The sequence below is a fragment of the Meles meles genome, chromosome 4 (genome assembly GCF_922984935.1).
Source record: "Meles meles chromosome 4, mMelMel3.1 paternal haplotype, whole genome shotgun sequence".
Lineage (NCBI taxonomy): Eukaryota > Metazoa > Chordata > Mammalia > Carnivora > Mustelidae > Meles > Meles meles.
In genome coordinates, this window is record NC_060069.1 from 5355535 (window position 1) to 5379346 (window position 23812).

Consider the following 23812-nt stretch of genomic DNA (forward strand, 5'->3'; position numbering starts at 1 on the left):
GGAGCCTGCTTCCTCCTCTCTCTCTGCCTGCCTCTCTGCCTAGTTGTGATTTCTCTCTGTCAAATAAATAAAAAAAAAATTAAAAAAAAAAAAACTTAAAAAAAAAACAAACCACTATGAGATACCACCACCTCACACCAGTCAGAATGGCTAAAATTAACAAGTTAGGAAATGACAGATGTTGGCAAGGATGTGCAGAAAGGGGAACCCTCTTACACTGTTGCTGGGAATGCAAGCTAGTGTACCCACTATGGAAAACATATGGAGATTCTTCAAAAAATTGAAAATAGAGCCATCCTACAACCCAGCAATTGCATTACTAGGTATTTGCCCCAAAGATACAAATGAAGTGATCTGAAGGGGCACCTGCACCCCTATGTATATTGCAGCAATGTCCATAATAGCCAAACTATGCCAAGAGCCCAGACATCCATCAACATGTGAATAGATGAAGATATGGTATATATATATATACACACACACACACACAATGGAATGCCACTCGGCCATCAAAAAGAAGAAAAAGAAAAAGCAGGCTGGGGCACCTGGGTGGCTCAGTGGGTTAAGCCTCTGCCTTCGACTTGGGTCATGATTCCAGGGTCCTGGGATCAAGCCCCGCATCAGGCGCTCTGCTCGGCAGGGAGCCTACTTCTCCCTCTCGCTCTCTGCCTGCCTCTCTGCCTACTTGTGATCTCTGTCAAATAAATACATAAATAAAATCTTTAAAGAAAAAAAAAGAAAAAGAAATCTTGCCATTTGCAATGATATGAAGGGAACTAGAGGGTATTATGCTAAGAGAAATAAGTCAATCAGAGAAAGACAGTTACCATATGATTTCACTCATGTAGAATTTAAGAAACAAAACATGACCATAGGGGAAGGGAGAGAAAAATAAAACAAGACAAAATCAGAGACAGAGACAAACCGCAAGACTCTTAAGCACAGAAGACAGAGTTGCTGGAAGGGGAGGGGGTTAGGGGATAGGATAACTAGGTGATGGACATTAAAGAAGACACATGATGTAAGGAGCACTGGGTGTTATAGAAGACTGATGAATCACTGAACTCTACCTCTGAAACGAATAACACATTATGTTAACTGAATTAAATTTTTTTAAAAAGAGCAATAAAAAGAAAATTTTAAAAAAAGAAGAGGCAGATTAAAGTATTTCAAGAAATAATGGCTGAAAACTTCCCAAATCTGATGAAAGATATGAATATACACATCCAAGAATCTCAGTGATTCCACTCAGATTCACACCGAACTCACATTATAATCAAACTACTGAAACTTAAACACAAGGAAAGGAATGTGAGGGCAGCAAGAAAGAAGCAACTTGTCACATACAAGAGATCCTCAATAAAATTAATAGCTGATTTCTCACCAGAAATCAGAGTCCAGGAGGATATTTAGGAGTCTTGAAAGGAGGATACCTGGGTGGCTCAATCGGTTAAGTGTCTGTCTTCAGCTCAGGTCATGATCCAGGGTCCTGGGATCAAGCCCTGCATCAGGCTCCCTCCTCAGGGGAGAGCCTGATTATCCCTCTTGCTCTGCCTACTTGTACTTTCTATCTCTCTGTCAAAAAAATAAAATCTCAAGAAATAAAAAAGTCTTGAAAGGAAAAAGAAAGTATCAAATATATCCAACAAACTATCCTTCAAGAATAAAGGAAAAGTTAAGACATTTCCAGACAAAAGCTGAAGGTTGTTTACACTAAACATGCCATTCAAGAAACACTACAAGTCCTTAGCCTGAAATGAAAGGGCCACAATAAGTACCTTGATGCCATGAGAAAAAACAAACACTAAGAAATTGAATTTCCTAAGTAAACATAAAAAACAGTATTATTACAGTACTTTGGTTTTGTCTGTAACATCTCTCTTCTTCCCATGGTATTTAAAAAATAAATGCACAAAATAATTACAAATCTGTTAATGGCTATAAAATGTATAAAGATATATATTCTATGAAAACAACAACATGGAGGAAGAATGGAGATGTTTACAAGCAGAACCTCTGTATGCCACTGAAGCTAAGCTGGTATTATTCAAAACAAATTGCTATAAATTTAAGCTAATAATTGTAAACCATTAGGGGAAAATGATGAAAATGAACGACAAACATGAATCAAAATGGCACACTTAAAAAAAAATAACTAAACACAAAAAAAATGCATTAATAGAGGAACTAAGGAACAAAAAACATAAAAAATAAATAGCAGAAATAAATCCTTTCTTGGTAATCACATTAAATGCAAATGGGTTAAATTCCTCTATTAATACAGATTTTAAAATGCAGTTTTTGATAGTAATATAGGAGGAAACTGAACGTACCTCCTCCCATAGCCACAATGTCCTCTGAAAATAAATAAAAATCCTAAAGGCTCAAGGAGTAAACCTACACAGAAGAAAAGCACATCAAGGCAGGTATGAGAGACTGGAGCACACAATATCACATGAACCCCACCCCTGGCATGGGAAGGAATATAAAACCTGGACTTTCTCCCTCACAAGCAAAGAGTTAGAGCCCCAAATTGGGAATCCCAAACTTTTAAGATAAATATCTGAGAGCTATGCCCCTAAATCACCTAACAGGGCTCATGTCCTGAGACCCACAAGACTGAAGCAATCTGGAAAACCACTTTTAAGGGCTCACACATTTGGACTCACCCCAAAATACAGCTCAAAGGCAGCAAATTGCACCCAGACTTAAAGTGAAGAAAGCTCACATGCTTATATTAAAGCATCAGCCTGAGGGTCAGACATATAGACACACACATCTAGGAGCCTGCGTGAATACAATACGCAACAGGAACAGAGGCTAAGTGGGGCACCATCCTCATGCTCTCTTTGCCATGCTGCAGAACACTAGCATCTCCTAAAAGGGAGCTTTCACATGCACCTGGTGCCCCAATTTTTGCCGGTGCCATCTAGGGGACATCTCTTGATTGCTTGGTTCTTACAGAGGACCTTACATTCCTGGTTCCATGGGACTGCAATAATTGGTGTGACCCAGAAAGGAGATCACATCATCTGGTAACCCAATTTTTGTGACTGCTGCCAAGGGACACCTCTATATCACCTGACTCTGGCAGCCAGTAGGGCTGACACTCCTGGGACCCACAGGACTGTAACAAAGGAGAAAAAGTTCTGAGGCCTCCATAATCCACAATACACAGTAAGGGACAACAGGCTTAGGAATTGTCTCTGTGAAGGCGGCCTATTAGTTGATCATCATGACTGAAATCTGAAAGTAGACTTTTGTTTTTATTAGGAATGTATCTTGGGGCCAACTTTAATCCTTTCCAGAGACATCAGAGGGTGGGCAGTATCTCTGCACTTACCCTCTACCAGGTTCCAGTGTCCTAGTGTCCCCTGGAGAGTTTTATAGGTTTACCAATTCTTCTAAAACCCCTCCAAAAAAACAAAAGAGAGGAAACTCTTCCAAACTCATTTTACAAGACCAGAATTACCCTAATATCAAAATCAGAAATACCAGAAAAAAAGAATTACAGGCCAATATTCTTGATGAACAAAGATATAAAAATATTTAAAATATATATTAGTAAATCTAACTAAAGAATACATGGAATATGGGATATGGAATAAAAATACCATATATGATAATCAAGTGGGATTTAGTCAAGGAATGCAAGACTGGTTCAACATCTATAATACAGTCACTGTCATATATCACCTTAAAAAATGAAGGATAAAAATCATGATTATCTCAAGAGAGCCAGAGAAAATTTGACATGTGACAAAGTTCAACATCCATTTAAAATAAAATCTCTTAACAAAGCAGGTATACAGAGAATGTACCTCAACATAATACAGGGCACATATAATAAGCCCACAGCTAATACACTGAACGGTGAAAATCTGAAAGCAATTCCACTTAGATCAGGAATAAGACAAGGATGCCCATTCTCACCACTTTTATGCAGCATAGTATTGAAGTCCTAACCAGAGCGGTCACACAAAAGAAAAGGCATCCTAACTGGAAACAAAGTAAAACTGTCACTATCTGCAGATAACATATTATATGTACATATACTAAATATATACATACATATATATACCCTGAATCATAAAACCTAAAGACTCCGGAAAAAAAAAAAAATTTAAAATAAATAAATACAGTAAAATTTCAGGATATATAATCAGTATACAAAAATCTGCTGTGTCTCGGGGCGCCTGGGTGGCTCAGTGGATTAAGCCGCTGCCTTCGGCTCGAGTCATGATCTCAGGGTCCTGGGATCGAGCCCCGCATCGGGCTCTCTGCTCTGCAGGGAGCCTGCGTCCTCCTCTTTCTCTGCCTGCCTCTCTGCCTACTTGTGATCTCTCTCTCTGTCAAATAAATAAATAAAATCTTTAAAAAAAAAAATCTGCTGTGTCTCTACACACTAATAATTATTAGAAAAGAAATTAAGTAAAAATCCCATTCACAATAACATCTAAAAGAATAAAATACCAAAGAATTTAACCAAGGATCTGTATATTGAGACCTTAAAACATTACTAGAAGAAACTGATGAGTAACACAAATGGAAAAATATTCTACGCTCATAGATGAAAAGAATAAATTGTCCATACTACCACAAAGCAGTATGTAGATTCAATACAATCCCAATCAAAATTCCAATGGAACAAAAAAAATTCCAATGGCATTTTTCACAGATATAAAAACAGAATCCTAAAATTTGTGTGAAACACCAAAGCAATCTTGTGAAAGAACAAACCTGGAGGTATCATGCTCCTGATTTCAAACTATATTACAAAACAATAACAGTCAAAACAGTATGGTACTGAATTAAGACAGACACATAAACCAACAGAACAGAATAGAGCACCCCGAAATAAAACAACACACTTATGGTCAACTAACTTTTGAGAGAGGAACGAAGAATATACAATGGGGAAAGGAGAGCCTCTTCAGAAAGTAGTGTTGTAGGGGTGCCTGGGTGGCTATCGGTTAAGCATCTGACTCTTGATTTCGACTCAATCATGATCTCAGAATTTAAGATCAAGCCCGCAACAGTATCCATGCTAAACGTGGAACCTGGTTGGGATTCTTGCTCTCCCTCTCCCCTACGCGCACACACACACACACACACTCCCTCTAGGAAGGAAGAAAAAGAAAAAGGAAGAAAGAAGAAGGAAGGAAGGGAGAAGAAGGAAGAAAGAGGAAGGAAGGAAGGAAGGAAGGAAGGAAAAAAGTAAGGAAGGGAGGGAGGAAAAAGGAAAGATAGAAGTGTTGTGAAAAATTAGAAAGCCACATGCAAAAGAAACTGGACAGCTGTCTTACACTATGCACAAAGATCAACTCAAAACAAATTAGACTTGAATATAAAACCATAAACTCATAGAAGCCATAGGCAATAACTTCCTTGACATAGGTCTTAGCAATGTTTCAGGTTTTTTTTAAAAGACTGCTATTTATTTAAGAGAAAGCACAAGTGCAGGGAGGGGATTTGGGGGAGGAGGAAGAGAGGGAGAGGGAGAAGCAGGCTCTCTGATGAATAGGGAGCCCAATGTGGAGCTTGATCCCAGGACCCTAGGACCATGACCTGAGCCAAAGGCAGATAGATACTCAACCAGCTGAGCCGCCCAGGTGCCCCAGCAATGTTTTTCTCTTAATCTGACACTAAAACCAAAAGCAAAAACAAACAAATGGAACTACATCAAACTAAAAGGCTTCTGCACAGCAAAGGAAACCTTCAATAAAACGAAAAGGCAGCTTACTGAAAGGGAGAAGATATTTGCAAATCCTATTTGATAAGGGGTTAATATCTAAAATATATAAAGAACTCACACAACTCAGTAGGAAAAAAAATCCATTAAAACATGGGGAGATTTGGGAGGAGTTAAGATGGTGGAGAAGTAGCAGGCTGAGACTACATCAGGTAGCAGGAGATCAGCTCAATAGCTTATCTAAACATTGCAAACACCTACAAATCCAACAGGAGATCGAAGAGAAGAAGAACAGCAATTCTAGAAACAGAAAATCAACCACTTTCTGAAATGGTAGGACTGGCAGAGAAGTGAATCCAAAACGACGGGAAGATAGACCGCAGGGGAGGGGCCTACTCCCGGCAAGCGGCGGAGCAACGGAGCACAAAATCAGGACTTTTAAAAGTCTGTTCCACTGAGGGACATTGCTCCAGAGGCTAAACAGGGGTGAAGTCCACGCAGGGTCAGCGTGGCTCCAGGTCCCACAGGGTCACAGAAGGATGGGGGTGTTGGAGTGTCGCAGAGCTCGCAGGTATTAGAACAGAGAAGCCGGCTACAGAGACAGAGCTGAGGACTGAACTCTCAGCTCGGGGTTACCTTGAACCGGTCGCGGGCTGGGTGAGCTCGGAGCGCGGCTGGAGGCCGGGGATACAGGAGTGATTGGGTGCTGTCCTCTGGGGGCACAGTGAGGAGTGGGGCTCTCGGCTCCTCCTCCGGGCTCTCGGCTCCTCCGGGCCGGAGACTAGGAGGCCGCCATTTTCATTCCCGTCCTCCAGAACTCTACGGAAAGCATTCAGGGAACAGAAGCTCCCAAAAGCAAACCCGAGCGGATTACTTAGTCTGGCCCCCAGTAAGGGCGGCACAATTCCGCCTCGGGCAAAGACACTTGAGAGTCACTACAACAGGCCTCTCCCCGAGAAGATCAACAAAATATACAGCCAGGACGAAGTTCATCTATCAAGGAAAGCAAGGTCAATTCCTAAGACAGCAGCGGAATTCCAGAGGAGGAGAAAGCAAAGCATGGAACTCATGGCTTTCTCCCCATGATTCTTCAGTCTTGCAGTTAATTCAATTTTTTTTCAATTTTTTTTTCTTTCTTTTTTCTTCTTCTGCTAAATATTTTACAACTTTTACCCTTTTCTTTTTTAACGTTTTTTGACTAGTTTATCTAAATATATATATTTTTTCTTTCTTTTTTATATTTTTTCTTTCCTTATTTTTTAAATTTTTTTCTTTTTTTTTATGAACCTCTTTTTATCCCATTTCTCCCCCCCACAATTTGGGGTCTCTTCTGATTTGGTTACAGCGCATTTTTCCGGGGTCTTTGCCACCCTTTTAGTATATTATTTGATCCTTCATATCCTCTTATCTGGACACAATGACAAGGCGGAAAAAATCACCACAAACAAAAGAACAAGAGGCAGTACCGAAGGCTAGGGACCTAATCAACACAGACATTGGTAATATGTCAGATCAAGAGTTCAGAATAAAGATTCTGAGGGTTCTAGCCGGGCTCGAAAAAGGCGTGGAAGATATTAGAGAAACCCTCTCTGCAGATATAAAAGCCCTTTCTGGAGAAATAAAAACTAAAATCTAACCAAGTTGAAATCAAAAAAGCTATTAATGAGGTGCAATCAAAAATGGAGGCTCTTACTGCTAGGATCAATGAGGCAGAAGAAAGAATTAGTGATATAGAAGACCAAATGACAGAGAATAAAGAAGCTAAGCAAAAGAGGGACAAACAGCTACTGGACCACGAGGGGAGAATTCGAAAGATAAGTGACACCATAAGACGAAACAACATTAGAATAATTGGGATTCCAGAAGAAGAAGAAAGAGAGAGGGGAGCAGAAGGTCTATTGGAGAGAATTATTGGAGAGAATTTCCCTAATATGGCAAAGAGAACAAGCATCAAAATCCAGGAGGTGCAGAGAACCCCCCCTCAAAGTCAACAAGAATAGGTCCACACCCCGTTACCTAATAGTAAAATTTACAAGTCTTCGTGACAAAGAGAAAATCCTGAAAGCAGCCCAGGAAAAGAAGTCTGTAACATACAATAGTAAAAACATTAGATTGGCAGCAGACTTATCCACAGAGACCTGACAGGCCAGAAAGAGCTGGCATGATATATTCAGAGCACTAAACGAGAAAAACATGCAGCCAAGAATACTCTATCCGGCTAAACTATCATTGAAAATAGAAGAGATAAAAAGCTTCTAGGACAAACAAAAATTGAAAGAATTTGAAAACACCAAACCAGCTCTACAGGAAATATTGAAAGGGGTCCTCTAAGCAAAGAGAGAGCCTAAAAGGAGTAGATCAGAAAGGTACAGAGACAATATACAGTAACAGTCATCTTACAGGCTAATAATGGCACTAAATTCATATCTCTCAATAGTTACCCTGAATGTTAATGGGCTAAATGCCCCAATCAAAAGACACAGGGTATCAGAATGGATACAAAAACAAAACCCATCTATATGTTGCCTACAAGAAACTCATTTTAGACGCAAACATACCTCCAGATTTAAAGTGAGGGGCTGGAAAACAATTTACCATGCTAATGGGCATCAGAAGAAAGCTGGGGTGGCCATCCTTATATCAGATCAATTAGATTTTAAGCCAAAGACTATAATAAGAGATGAGGAAGGACACTATATCCTACTCAAAGGGTCTGTCCAACAAGAAGATCTAACAATTTTAAATATCTATGCCTCTAACGTGGGAGCAGCCAACTATATCAACCAATTAATAACAAAATCAAAGAAACACATCAATAATAATACAATAATAGTACGGGACTTTAAAACTCCCCTCACTGAAATGGAGAGATCATCAAAGCAAAAGATCAACAAGGAAATAAAGGCCTTAAATGACACACTGGACCAGATGGACATCACAGATATATTCAGAACATTTCATCCCAAAGCAACAGAATACACATTCTTCTCTAGTGCACATGGAACCTTCTCCAGAATAGATCACATCCTGGGTCACAAATCAGGTCTCAACCGGTATCAAAAGATTAGGATCATTCCCTGCATATTTTCAGACCACAATGCACTGAAGCTAGAACTCAGTCACAAGAGGAAAGCTGGAAAGAACCCAAATACATGGAGACTAAACAGCATCCTTCTAAAGAATGAATGGGTCAACCAGGAAATTAAAGAAGAATTGAAAAAATTCACGGAAACAAATGATAATGAAAACACAACGGTTCAAAATCTGTGGGACACAGCAAAGGCAGTCCTGAGAAGAAAATATATAGCGGTACAAGCCTTTCTCAAGAAACAAGAAAGGTCTCAAGTACACAACCTAACCCTACACCTCAAGGAGCTGGAGAAAGAACAAGAAAGAAACCCTAAACCCAGCAGGAGAAGAGAAATCATAAAGATCAGAGCAGAAGTCAATGAAATAGAAACCAAAAAAACAATAGAACAAATCAATGAAACTAGGAGCTGGTTCTTTGAAAGAATCAATAGATTGATAAAACCCTGGCCAGATTCATCAAAAAGAAAAGAGAAAGGACCCAAATAAATAAAATCATGAATGAAAGAGGAGAGATCACAACTAACACCAAAGAAATACAGACAATTATAAGAACATACTATGAGCAACTCTACGCCAACAAATTGGACAATCTGGAAGAAATGGATGCATTCCTAGAGACATATAAACTACCACAACTGAACCAGGAAGAAATAGAAAACCTGAAGAGGCCCATAACCAGTAAGGAGATTGAAACAGTCATCAAAAATCTCCAAACAAACAAAAGCCCAGGGCCAGAAGGCTTCCCAGGGGAATTCTACCAAACATTTAAAGAAGAACTCATTCCTATTCTCCTGAAACTGTTCCAAAAAATAGAAATGGAAGGAAAACTTCCAAACTCATTTGATGAGGCCAGCATCACCTTGATCCCAAAACCAGACAAGGATCCCACCAAAAAAGAGAATTACAGACCAATATCCTTGATGAACACAGATGCAAAAATTCTCACCAAAATAATAGCCAATAGGATTCAACATTAAAAGGATTATTCACCACGATCAAGTGGGATTTATTCCAGGGCTGCAGGGTTGGTTCAACATCCGCAAATCAATCAATGTGATACAACACATTAATGAAAGAAAGAACAAGAACCATATGATACTCTCAATAGATGCTGAAAAAGCATTTGACAAAGTACAGCATCCTTCCTGATCAAAACTCTTCAAAGTGTAGGGATAGAGGGCACATACCTCAATATTATCAAAGCCATCTATGAAAAACCCACCGCAAATATCATTCTCAATGGAGAAAAACTGAAAGCTTTTCCGTTAAGGTCAGGAACACGGCAGGGATGTCCATTATCAACACTGCTATTCAACATTGTACTAAAAGTCCTAGCCTCAGCAATCAGACAACAAAAAGAAATTAAATGCATCCAAATCGGCAAAGAAGAAGTCAAACTATCACTCTTCGCAGATGATATGATACTATATGTGGAAAACCCAAAAGACTCCACTCCAAAACTGCTAGAACTTGTACAGGAATTCAGTAAAGTGTCAGGATATAAAATCAATGCACAGAAATCAGTTGCATTTCTCTACACCAACAACAAGAAAGAAGAAAGAGAAATTAAGGAGTCAATCCCATTTACAATTGCACCCAAAACTATAAGATACCTAGGAATAAACCTAACCAAAGAGGCTAAGAATCTATACGCAGAAAACTATAAAGTACTCATGAAGAAAATGGAGGAAGACACAAAGAAATGGAAAAATGTTCCATGCTCCTGGATTGGAAGAATAAATATTGTGAAAATGTCTATGCTACCTAAAGCAATCTACACATTTCATGCAATCCCTATCAAAATCCCATGCATTTTTTTCAAAGAAATGGAACAAATAATCCTAAAATTTATATGGAACCAGAAAAGACCTCGAATAGCCAAAGGAATATTGAAAAAGAAAGCCAAAGTTGGTGGCATCACAATTCCGGACTTCAAGCTCTATTACAAAGCTGTCATCATCAAGACAGCATGGTACTGGCATAAAAACAGACACATAGATCAGTGGAACAGAATAGAGAGCCCAGAAATAGACCCTCAACTCTATGGTCAACTCATCTTCGACAGAGCAGGAAAGAATGTCCAATGGAAAAAAGACAGCCTCTTCAATAAATGGTGCTGGGAAAATTGGACAGCCACATGCAGAAAAATGAAATTGGACCAATTCCTTACACCACACACGAAAATAGACTCAAAATGGATGAAGGACCTCAATGTGAGAAAGGAATCCATCAAAATCCTTGAGGAGAACGCAGGCAGCAACCTCTTCGACCTCAGCCACAGCAGCATCTTCCTAGGAACATCGGCAAAGGCAAGGGAAGCAAGGGCAAAAATGAAATATTGGGATTTCATCAAGATCAAAAGCTTTTGCACAGCAAAGGAAAGAGTTAACAAAACCAAAAGACAACTGACGGAATGGGAGAAGATATTTGCAAACGACATATCAGATAAAGGGCTAGTATCCAAAATTTATAAGGAACTTAGCAAGCTCAACACCCAAAGAACACTAAGCCAGTCAAGAAATGGGCAGAGGACATGAACAGACATTTCTGCAAAGAAGACATCCAGATGGCCAACAGACACATGAAAAAGTGCTCCTCGTCACTCGGCATCAGGGAATTACAAATCAAAACCACAATGAGATATCACCTCACACCAGTCAGAATGGCTAAAATTAACAAGTCAGGAAATGACAGATGCTGGCGAGGATGCGGAGAAAGGGAACCCTCCTATACTGTTGGTGGGAATGCAAGCTGGTGCAACCACTCTGGAAAACAGCATGGAGGTTCCTCAAAATGTTGAAAATAGAACTACCCAATGACCCAGCAATTGCACTACTGTGTATTTACCCTAAAGATACAAACGCAGTGATCCGAAGGGGCACGTGCACCCAAATGTTTATAGCAGCAATGTCCACAATAGCCAAACTATGGAAAGAACCTAGATGTCCATCAACAGATGAATGGATAAAGAAGATGTAGTATATATACACAATGGAATACTATGCAGCCATCAAAAGAAATGAAATCTTGCCATTTGCGACAACGTGGATGGAACTAGAGGGTATCATGCTTAGTGAAATAAGTCAATCGGAGAAAGACAACTATCATATGATCTCCCTGATATGAGGGCATGGAGATGCAACATGGGGGGTTAGTGGGATAGGAAAAGAATAAATGAAACAAGATGGGATTGGGAGGGAGACAAACCATAAATGACTCTTAATCTCACAAAACAAACTGGGGGTTGCTGGGGGGAAGGTATGTGCTATCGTGAGTGCTGTGAAGTGTGTAAACCTGGTGATTCACAGACCTGTACCCCTGAGGATAAAAATACATTATATGTTTATAAAAAAAAAAAATTGGAAGGTGAGGCGAACCATAAGAGACTACGGACTCTGAAAAACAACCCGAGGGTTTTGAAGGGGCGGGGGTGGGAGGTTGGGGGAACCAGGTGGTGGGTAATAGTGAGGGCACGTATTGCATGGAGCACTGGGTGTTATGCAAAAACAATGAATACTGTTACGCTGAAAAAAATAAATAAATTAAAAAAACAAAAACAAAAAAAAACATGGGGAGATCTGAAAAGACGTATTTCCAAAGAAGACACTAGGATGGCCAACAGGTACAAAAGATACTCAACTTCACTAATAATTTAGTGAATTTAGAAATGCAAATCAAAGCCATGATGAGATATCACTTCACTCCTATTAGAATACCTATTACCAAAAAGACAAGAATTAACAAGTGTTGGTAAGGGTATGTAAAAAAGGACACCCCTGTGTACTGTTGGTGGGAAAGTAAATTGGTGCAGCTGCAATGGAAAACACTATGAGGGTTCCTCAAAAAATTAATACTAGAGCTAAGATCCAGCAATTTACTGGGTATCTATCCAAAGAAAATGGAAACACTAATTCAAAAAGATATATGTACCCCCATGTTCACTAAAGCATTATTTACAATGGCCAAGATATGGAAACAACCTTTGTCCATCAATGGATGAATAGATAAAGTGTGGTACATATATACAATGAAATATTATTCTGCCATAAAAAAAAAAAAAAACCACCTTGCCATTTGCAACAACATGGATGGAGCTTGAAGGCATTATGCTAAATGAAATGTCAAAGACAGACAAATACTTCATTAGGTATATATGGAACCTAGAAGAATAGATGTATGTATTTTTTAAAAAGCTTGTAGATACAGAGAATAAATTGGGGAGGGGAGGAGACAGGGAAACTGGGGAGATGCTTTTTAAGTTTAAATAAATTGGATAAAAAATTAAAAATCAAGTTAAATAAAAATATGCCTATATTTTTCCACAACAACCTCACTTCATACATGAGGACATAGGAAGGTTTAAATAAAAAAATAAAATGAAAAAGATTCTATGTTGGGACGCATGGGTGGCTCAGTCAGTTAAATGTCTGTGTTCTGCTCAGGTCATGACCCTGGAGTCCAGCATCGAGCCACACATTGGGCTCTCTGCTCCGGGGAGTCTGCTTCTCCCTTTGACTCTCACCCCTCTCATGCGCTCTCTCCCTCACTCTCTCTCCTCTCATTTTCTCTCTCAACTAAATAAAATCTAAACTACATTCTTTGGAAAAAAAAAAAAAAAGATAAAAAGATAAAGATTCTATGCAAAAGGTAACCTAAACAGATCCAGGGTGGCTCTATTATTGTCAGACAATATAGACTTCAAATTTTAAAAAATTACAGGAGGTAAAGACATACATATATTGATAAAAAGTTCAATATATCAAAAAGATATACGATTATAAAAATATATACACCTAACAGAGACCCAAAATATGTGAAGCAAAAAACTGACAGAAATCAAAAGGAAGAAATAGATAGGTGCACAACATTAGCTATAGTGACTTACATATCCTACTTCCAGTAATGGATTAAACCATCAGACCGGGGATCAGTGAAGGAACCAGACTTAAACAATATGGACCATTGTGTATAACAGACATATATAGAACATTGACCCCAACAACAGAATACACATTCTTTTCAAGTGCATGCGAAATATTCTCTAGAAGAGACCATGTGTCTCATTTAAGAATACAGCTGAAATTTCTAGCTGTGAATGGACATATTAAAAGAAAAAATATTTCAAATCAATAATCCAATATTCTACCTTAAGAAACCAGAAAAAAACAAAGCAAACAGGAAGAAAGGAAACTAGGCGTGGAAGAAAGGAAACTAGGCGTAGAAAAAAATCAAACAGACTATAACGATAATAGAGAAAAAACAAAAAGCTGCTTCTGTGACAACAAAATTGACAAACTTTGAAACAGACAAAAATATTCTAAAGGAATATTATTAAAAGGAAAAATTGAAGACATTACTACAGAACTAAAGATAAGGAAATAACAAAAAAAATACTATAAATTGTATGGCAAATTTGATGACCAAGATTAAATGAACTAATTCCTATAAAAACACAAACTACTGAAAATGAGTCAGGAAGAAACAGAAAATCTGATAAGCCTGTAACAAACATAGATTCAAACAGTAATGATTCAAACAGTAATTAAGAACTATCTACAAAGGGGAGGAGGGTGGAAGATGGGCAAAACAAGCAAAGAGGATTAACAGTTATAAGTCCTGGGGATGAAAGTTTAGCATAGGGAATATACTCAAGAATTATAATAAAACTGTGACAGAGGAGAACTACACTTATCATGATGAGCACTGCATAATGTACAGAATTGGTGAACATCTTGTACACCTGAAATATAGATAACTGTACTTCATTATTTACATTATTTGTAAAGCAAACTCAAGGTCCAGATTGCTTCACTGATGAATTTTACTGAACACTTACAGAGCTAATGTCAACCCTTCATAATTTCTTCCCAAAAAAGGGAAGAGAGGCAATACTTCCAACGGATTCCATGAGGCCAGAATTATTCTGATGCCAAAACCAGAAATAGTTATCAGAAGACTCAATCTTAATGTTATTAGGTTCCCCCAACCTCAATCTTAATGTTATTTTTTTAAGCAACCTCTATATCCAACATGGGGTTTGAACTCAAGACCCCAAGATCAAGAGTCACATGTTCTACCAACTGAGCTAGTCAGGTGTCCCAAAGCTGGGAAAACTTAAAAACAAAGTCGTAAATGTTAAAGGGGACTCTGAGTAGAAAGGAGAGATCATAAGTAAGTAGGAAACACAAAAGCAGTAAAATAAAGTGTATCAATAAAAAAAAAACTCAGTCAAGGTATTCACAAAATAAAAGGCTATAAAATATGACACCATATACCTAAAACACGGGGGCAGAGGAGTAAAGAATGGTTCAAACCTTTTTTTTTTAAGATTTTATTTATTTATTTGAGAGAGAGATAGCAAGAAGGAGCACCAGCAGGGAGGAGAGGGAGAAGCAGGCTCCCTGTGATCAAGGAGCAGGTTGCAGGGCTTCATTCCCCGACTCAGATCAAGACCTGAGCCAACTGAACCAACTGAGACCAACTGAACCACCCAGGCACTCCAGAATGGATTCAAACTTAAGCAACTATCAACCAGTGTAAACCGCCATATGCACATGTTATATATAAAGCTAATGGTAACCACAGGAATAAAGAGAAAGGAATCCAAGTAGATCACTAAACAAAGTCAGCAAACTGTGAAAGAATAAGAGAAGAAACGAATAGGGAAGAAAAAAACAACCATAAAACAGCAAAAATATACACCTATAAATAATTACTTTAAACGTAAATGGTCTAAGGGCGCCTGGGTGGCTCAGTGGGTTAAGCCTCTGCCTTCGGCTCAGGTCATGATCTCAGGGTCCTGGGATCGAGTCCCATGTCGGGCTCTCTGCTCAGCAGGGAGTCTGCTTCCCCCTCTCTCTCTCTGTCTGCCTCTCTGCCTACTTGTGATCTCTCTCTGTCTGTCAAATAAATAAATAAAATCTTTTAAAAAAATTTTTTAATGTAAGTGGTCAAAACATCCCAATCAAAAGACATATAGTGATAGATTAGATAATCAAGTAAGACCAATCAATATGCTGCCTTCAAAAGACTCATTTCAGACAGACACATGCTAACTAAAAGTGAAGAAGGGAAAGGCATTTATTACGCAAATGGAAGTGAAAAGCAAGCCATTGTGGCAATACTTCTAATCAGACAAAATGGACTTTAAAACAAAAGACGGTAACAAGAAAAAAAGAAAGGCACTATATAATCATAAATAGAAGAATCCAACAAGTTGTAACAACTGTAAATATTTACACATCCAACATGAGAGTACCCAAATACGAGAGGCAGCTAGTAACAAACATAAAGGAAATAATCTATAGTAAAACAATAATAGTAGGGGACTTTAACAGCTCACTCACATTAATGGACAGATCTTCCAAATAGAAAATCAATAGAAAACAGTGGCTTTGGAATGAAACACTGAAGCAGATGGATCTAACATACAACCAGAACATTCCAGCCTAAAACAGCGGAATATACATTCTTTTCAAGTGCACATGGATCTGTATGGCCTAGTGATTAGGATTCAGCACTTCCAAGCACACATGGAACATTCTATGAATAGATTGAATACTGGGCCACAAAACAAGTCTCAAAAAATTCAGAACGAATGAAGTCAGACTATGCATCTTTTCCAACACTATTAAATTAGAAATCAACTTTCTAGAAAAAATTGGAAAGATTAAGAACCTAAATATAAGACAGGAAACCATATAAATCCTGGAAGACAGCACAGACAATAATTTCTCTCACATTGGCCGTAGCAACATATTTCTAGATAGGTCTCCTGAAGCAAGGGAAACAAAAGCAAAAATAAACTATTGGGACTTCATCAAAATAAAAAGCTTCTGTACAGCAAAGAAAAGAACCAACAAAACTCAAAGACAACCTACTGCATGAGAGAAGTTATTTGCAAATGACATACCTAATAAAGGGTTAGTATCCAAAATATAAAGAACTGATATAACTCAACATCCTAAAAACAAATAATCCAATCAAAAACTGGGCAGAAGACATGAACAGACATTTCTCCAAAGAAGACATCCAGACCACCAACAAACATATGAAAAGATGCTCAATATCTCTCATCAGGGAAATGCAAATCAAAACCACAAGGAGACACCACATTATACGTGTCCAGTAGAGAAAATCAAAAACACAAGGCACCTGGGTGGCACAATGGTTGCGCAACCAACTCTTGATTTCAGCTCAGGTCATGATTTCCAGTCATGAGGTTGAGTCCCATGTTGGGCTCTGCATTTAGCAGAGAGTGTGCTTGGGATTCTCTCTCCCTCTCTCTCTGCCACTCCTGCTTGTGCATGTGTTCTCTCTCTCTCAAATAAATTGTCAATAAATAAATAAATAAATAAAACAAGTGTTGACAAGGATGTGGAGAAAAAAAGAACCCTTGTGCACCACTGGTGAGAAGGCAAACTTATGCAGTTACTGTGGAAGACAGTATGGAGACTACTCAAAAAATTAAAAATAGAATTATCCTATGACCCAGTGATCACACTAATGAGTATTTACCCAAAGAATGCAAGCTGGGAATTCAAGTGGGAATGCAAGCTGGTGCAAACACTCTGGAAAACAGCATGGAGGTTCCTCAAAATGTTGAAAATAGAGCTACCCTATGACCCAGCAATTGCACTACTGGGTATTTACCCTAAAGATACAAACATAGTGAACCAAAGGGGCACGTGTACCCGAATGTTTATAGCAGCAATGTCTACAATAGCCAGACTATGGAAAGAACCTAGATGTCCATCAACAGATGAATGGATAAAGAAGATGTGGTATATATACACAATGGAATACTATGCAGCCATCAAAAGAAATGAAATCTTGCCATTTGCGACAACGTGGATGGAACTAGAGGGTATCATGCTTAGTGAAATAAGTCAATTGGAGAAAGACAACTATCATATGATCTCCCTGATGAGGACGTGGAGATGCAACATGGGGGGTTAGGAGGGTAGGAGAAGAATAAATGAAACAAGATGGGATTGGGAGGGAGACAAACCATAAGTGACTCTTAATTTCACAAAACAAACTGAGGGTTGCTGGGGGGGGAGGTTGAGAGAGGGGGAGGGCGTTATGGACATTGGGGAGGTATGTGCTATGGTGAGTGCTGTGAAGTGTGTAAACCTGGCGATTCACAGACCTGTACCCCTGAGGATAAAAATACATTATATGTTAATAAAAAAATAAGAAATAAATAAAAAATTTTAAAAAAAAGAATACAAAAACATTAAATCCAAGGGATATATGCACCCTTATGTTTATGACAGCATTATTTACAACAGCCAAGATATGAAAGCAATCCAAGTGTCCATCAATAAATGGATAAAGAAAATGTGATATGTATATATATATATATATATATATATATGAATGAATTGATACAGATGTGATACATGTCTCTACATACACACACACACACACACACACACACATATATATATCACATACACATGCACACATCTATAAATAATGGATTATTACTCAGCCATAAAAAATAATAAAATCTTGCCATTTGCAACAATATGGATGGAGCTAAAGTATAATGCTAAGTGAAATAAGTCAAAGACAAATACCATAGGATTTCACTCTCATATGTGGAACTTAAGAAACCAAACAAAGGAAAAAAAGAGACAAACAAAAAACAGACTCTTGATTATACATAACCGATGGTTACCAGAGGAAAGGTGAGTGGGGAGATGGGTGAAATCGGTGAGGAGGATTAAGAGTTCACTTACCATGACAGCACTGAATAATGTATAGAACTGTTAAATCACTATATTGTATACCTGAAACACCTTGTTAATTTTACTAGAATTTTTTTTAAAAAGTTACTGAATTACATGCTTACAATGGATGGATTTTTATGGTTTGTAAATTATACCTCTTTTAAAGCTGTTCCCCAAAATATCAAGGTCATGGACGACAAAGAAAAACTGAGAAACTGCTCCAAATTAAAGGAAATTAAAGAGATAAAATAATTATAGACAGTACTTAATCATGGATTAGATGGGGCATAGGGGAGTAGGGGAACAGCTATAGCAGGCTTTATTTAGGATTGTTTGATGAAATCTAAGTACCATAGATAAGAATAATATCAGTAAATCAATGTTAAATTTCCTGATTTCTATTATTGTACTCACTTTATTACAGAATATCCTTGTTCTTCGGAAACACGCGATGAAGGATTTAAGAACTAAAGGAGGTACAACATCCAATTTATTCTCAAGTGTTTCAGATAAATATAACCTGCAACTATATACATATGGAGAGAAATGATAGAGCAAATGGGCAAAGTGTAAACAAGTGACGAATCTGGGTAAAGGACATATGGGAGTTCCTTGTACTATTTTTGCCATCTTTATATAAAGTTTGAAATTCTATCAAAATAAAGTTAGAAAAAAAAAGTTAAATTAACAGTACAGGCAGAAGGAAGTAGCTGGAGATGTACAAGTAACAAGCAGCATTAATAATTTTTTTTTTTTTAAGTAGGCTCTGAGCCCAACACAGGGCTTGAACTCACAACCCTGAGATCAAGATCTGAACTGGAGATCAAGAGTCGGACACTTAACTGACTGAACCACCCAAGCACCCCAGTAAATAATCTATTAACATCACTGAAGCCTATCTCCTGAAAAGAAAAGAAAACCCATCTCCTGCAGCCTGTACTCATGAAGACGGGTTAGAGTAGGAGATATTCTAAAACACTGACAAGCTCTAAAATGTGGTGATTTACTGCCACTTCTCTTAGGGCCACGCTTCCTTTCCTTCATTTCCAATATAGGCACGACTTCAAGCTAAGAGCCAGAGGAGAACTTCCAGGCCTAAATCATCTGACCATGCCACCCAAAGAGCTAATTCTCCCCAGTGGGTTATGCCTGGACCTCAAGATTAAAGATTAAAAAGTAGATTTAAGATCTACAAAGTGAGGGGCACCTGGTTGGCTCAGTGGGTTAAGCCACTGCCTTCGGCTCAGGTCATGATCTCGGGGTCCTGGGATCGAGTCCCGCATCGGGCTCTGTGCTCAGCGGGGAGCCTGCTTCCCTCTCTCTCTCTCTCTCTCTGCCTGCCTCTCTGCCTACTTGTGATCCCTCTCTCTTGCTGTCAAAAAAATAAATAAAATCTTTAAAAAAAAAAAAAAAAGATCTACAAAGTGGCTCCTCAATGAACATAAGTACTTCCACAACTAACAGAGCATCTTACCCAAAATAAATATACGTTTTTCTCATGGAACATAAAGGGCAATAGACAGAGACAGAATGCTCATAAGCCTGCAGCCCAGGCGATGACAACAACAGCTGGCCTGATTAGAAACAATGTCTGCCTGTTTCTTTCCTGCCTTCTCCCTTTTTCCTCCCCTCTCTAGAAATGTAGATCTGTCCCTTTTCTCAAGTTTCCATCTGGCAGTATCTCTCTCCCTCACCCCAAACTCCCTTACTCTCTTATAATATACTTCCTACTTCAAATGACACATTTAATTTACTTTTGTGTTCGTCATTTCTTTCTCTGTAATTTTAGTAAGTAAGCAGAAAGAAATCTGAATTCGATCTTCATCCAATGTTTCTGAATGGTGGAATTTGGCTAATTTTTCTTCTTTGTACTACAACTTGAACTTCATACAATGACCTTCTGTTTTGTTTTGTTAATTATTTCTTTTCAGTGTAACAGAATTTATTGTTTATGCACCACACCCAGTGCTCCATGCAATACGTGCCCTCCCTATTACCCACCACCTGGTTCCTCAACCTCCCACCCCCGCCCCTTCAAAACCCTCAGATTGTTTTTCAGAGTCCATAGACTCTCATGGTTCATCTCCCCTTCCAGTGTCCCTCAACTCCCTTCTCCTCTCCATCTCCCCATGTCCTCCATGTTATTTCTTATGCTCCACAAATAAGTGAAACCATATAATTGACTCTCTCTGCTTGACTTATTTCACTCGGCATAATTTCATCCAGTCCCGTCCATGTTGCTACAAAAGTTGGGTATTCATCCTTTCTGATGGAGGCATAATACGCCATTGTGTATATGGACCACATCTTCCTTATCCATTCATCTGTTGAAGGGCATCTTGGTTCTTCCCACAGTTTGGTGACCGTGGCCATTGCTGCAATAAATTGGGGTACAGATCGCCCTTCTTTTCACTACATCTGTATCTTTGGGGTAAATACCCAGTAGTGCAATTGCAGGGTCATAGGGAAGCTCTATTTTTAATTTCTTGAGGAATCTCCACACTGTTCTCCAAAGTGGCTGCACTAACTTGCATTCCCACCAACAGTGTAAGAGGGTTCCCCTTTCTCCACATCCTCTCCAACACACGTTGTTTGCTGTCTTGCTAATTTTGGCCATTCTAACTGGTATAAGGTGGTATCTCAATGTGGTTTTGATTCTCCCTGATGGCTAGTGATGATGAACATTTTTTCATGTGAATGACCTTGTGTTTTAACCAAAGTAAAAAGCACTGCATTTTTTAAAAATTCCTATTTCTAGCATCATATCAATTCATTCGTAATCTTTTATAATTCCATGTCCTTTGCTTTTGAAAAAAATAATCAGGTATATTTCCCTTACACTTACAAGTGATCCCCTAGGAGTGGCTCTCTGTGACAAAAAAAAGAAAACCCACTCCACCTACTCTCTTGCTTTTTGTCCACCTTCCATGCCTTCCCCAGTGACACAGGAAGAAGCCACAGAACAGACATACAGCAGAGATCAATAGGGATAAGGAAGCTCTGACCAGAACACAGCTCTGAAAACTGAGACTTGTACTATGTTATTGTCTATACCCGGTTAACAGGTTTCTCACCAGAAAGATGTCTGCATAGCCAGCCAAAGACTCTACTCCCTCTTGGATCCGTGCTCCCCCAGAGTCATTCAGTCCAATCACTGGAGCCCCCACTGTCATGGCCTGGTCCATGATCTGAAACAGCAACGAAATCTTTTATGAGACAACTGATCCTGTTAACAAAAACAGAATTTATAAAGCACCATGGTGTTTTCTGGAAAATGTTCTAAGCGCACTTTTCAAGACAGGAATCATTTACACTGGCTTTCTTCCCCAGGATTATTGGGTACCTTCATGGAAAACAAAGAACCAAAATTTTAAGGGGAGATTAAAGGCCCTCAGGCATCCCAAAGCCAAAGCACTTCCCAGCAGCAGGGGCACAGACTGTTCCTAACAACCATTTCTAGAGCCTCAGGCCTAGCTGTAATATTTTCTAGCAGCCAGTTTTGCTCCCAGTTGTTTTTTATTTTTTAAGTAGGTTCCATGCCCAACATAGGGCTTGAACTCATGACCCTGAGATCAAGAATCACATGCTCCACTGACTGAGCCCGCCAGGCCCTGCCACCACCACCACTGCCGCCACCACTCCATCCCCGACCCCATTACTCTTTTGAAAGAACCGACAGTAGACACAATAGCAAAGTTTATTTTCGTGAAAGTACATGTAGATCCACCATGTGACCAGAGGCCAGGCCCAGGCCTGCTTTTACTTGTAATAAGCCATATTTTCCTCGTGGGTCAGTAGTTGAGAGCCTAATAAGTAACATTCCTAATAGCTCTTGACAGTTCACAAAGCACTTTCACTTCCATATTATTCATTTAACCATGATAACAGAGGCAGTAAAAAGAAAAATCGGGGAGGTTTAAAAGTTAAGGGATTGGTTGAAGTGCATCCTTGGACCATATATGACAAGACCATGTCTGGAATCCAGGTTTTTCATTACACAGGGAAGTGCTCACCAGCTACTAACAGTCAACCCAACCTTTAACTCCAAAGTTCTCCAAATAAAATCTATACTTTTATTCATCTCCAGAGCATCTCATCACTAGCAGTATTTTTTAAATACCATCATGTAATCTATCCTTATACTGCTCTTTATCTTTTAGTACCTGGACTCTCCACCTAGACCACGGGCTCTTTACCTGGACTCTTCAGAACCCCAAGCAGTCTATAAATAGATTTCATCCATGTCTTGGATGGGAAAAAATTTACATCTTTATCTTGATCAACTCTGATTGATCTTTAGCATTTCCTTTAATAATGAACAAAGGAAAAAAAAATACTAATAAAGTGTTAGAAATACCTGTGATTTTGTCATTAATAGAAGCCATGGATATTTTTATGGCACATTCAAGTTGTTGCAGATATCTTGAAACAGGATATTTATTCATACCTACTGTGAAATTATAGCAGTTTGGATCCACAACTACATTTTGTTACTTGAGGAATTAGAAAACACATATATTACAAAGGTGATTTTTTAAAATATTTTTAATTCTTTGTAATCCTACATATTTTACGCATGCAAATAATTACCAGCCTGGCAAAGGGATCCACAATACAAAAAGAAATGTTATAAACTCCTGACTGAAGGGAACTTTGGATCAGCACCACCCCACATATAGTTCTGCACCCCAATACTCAATATGTACCAAGTGACTGATGAAAGTAAGGTTTTCAATATTAAATACTTACTTTGCAGATCTTCTGGGCATGCGCCCCGGACAGACTACCTCCAAAAACTGTAAAATCCTAAAAAGAAAACAATTAAGTCAACAACTGAAATATAGTGACTAGCCAGGGACAAAGAGCCACAAGGAGGAAAAAGAAATGAAAAACTCTCAGCCAAAAGTTTTTGAGGGATTTTTAGACATTCAAAAAATTAGGAATTGTCTTCTTTCACTGTTCTATGAAATAATTTGTATCTTTAAAGGGAGTTCATGTATTGTTGGAAGCAAAAGATTTGCTCTACAAAAATGAGTCACAGCTCCATGGAAAACTTTTCATGCCGAATGAACCTGAAAACTCAGATTCTATAGATATCGAACAGTGAGGCATTTCTACTACTAAAAAGTCTCAATCATTTTGATGAGGGAGGTGAAAAAAGTCAATCAGAGCCTTCACTGCTTCCTCTGGCTTATGGAGTTTCATTAGCTTCTGATGTAAAGGGCTTCTTGAAGTAGGAAGGACCTCCTTCCTAAAACCATCTCAAAAAGACAGCAGCAAATTAAAAAGAGAT

General features: G+C 38.6%; 1 protein-coding gene across 1 annotated transcript in view; it reads right to left on the reverse strand.

Annotated features, from left to right (window-relative positions):
- The window catches only part of PCCB (propionyl-CoA carboxylase subunit beta), a 108957-nt gene that overhangs the window by 78034 nt on the left and 7111 nt on the right, over nt 1-23812 (reverse strand). Inside the window, exons 4-5 of the mRNA XM_046004002.1 lie at nt 23269-23325; nt 21594-21707 (exon numbers count right to left, since the gene is read on the reverse strand). Coding sequence (XP_045859958.1) covers nt 21594-21707; nt 23269-23325 — 171 coding nt within the window. The remainder of the gene's footprint in view (nt 1-21593; nt 21708-23268; nt 23326-23812) is intronic.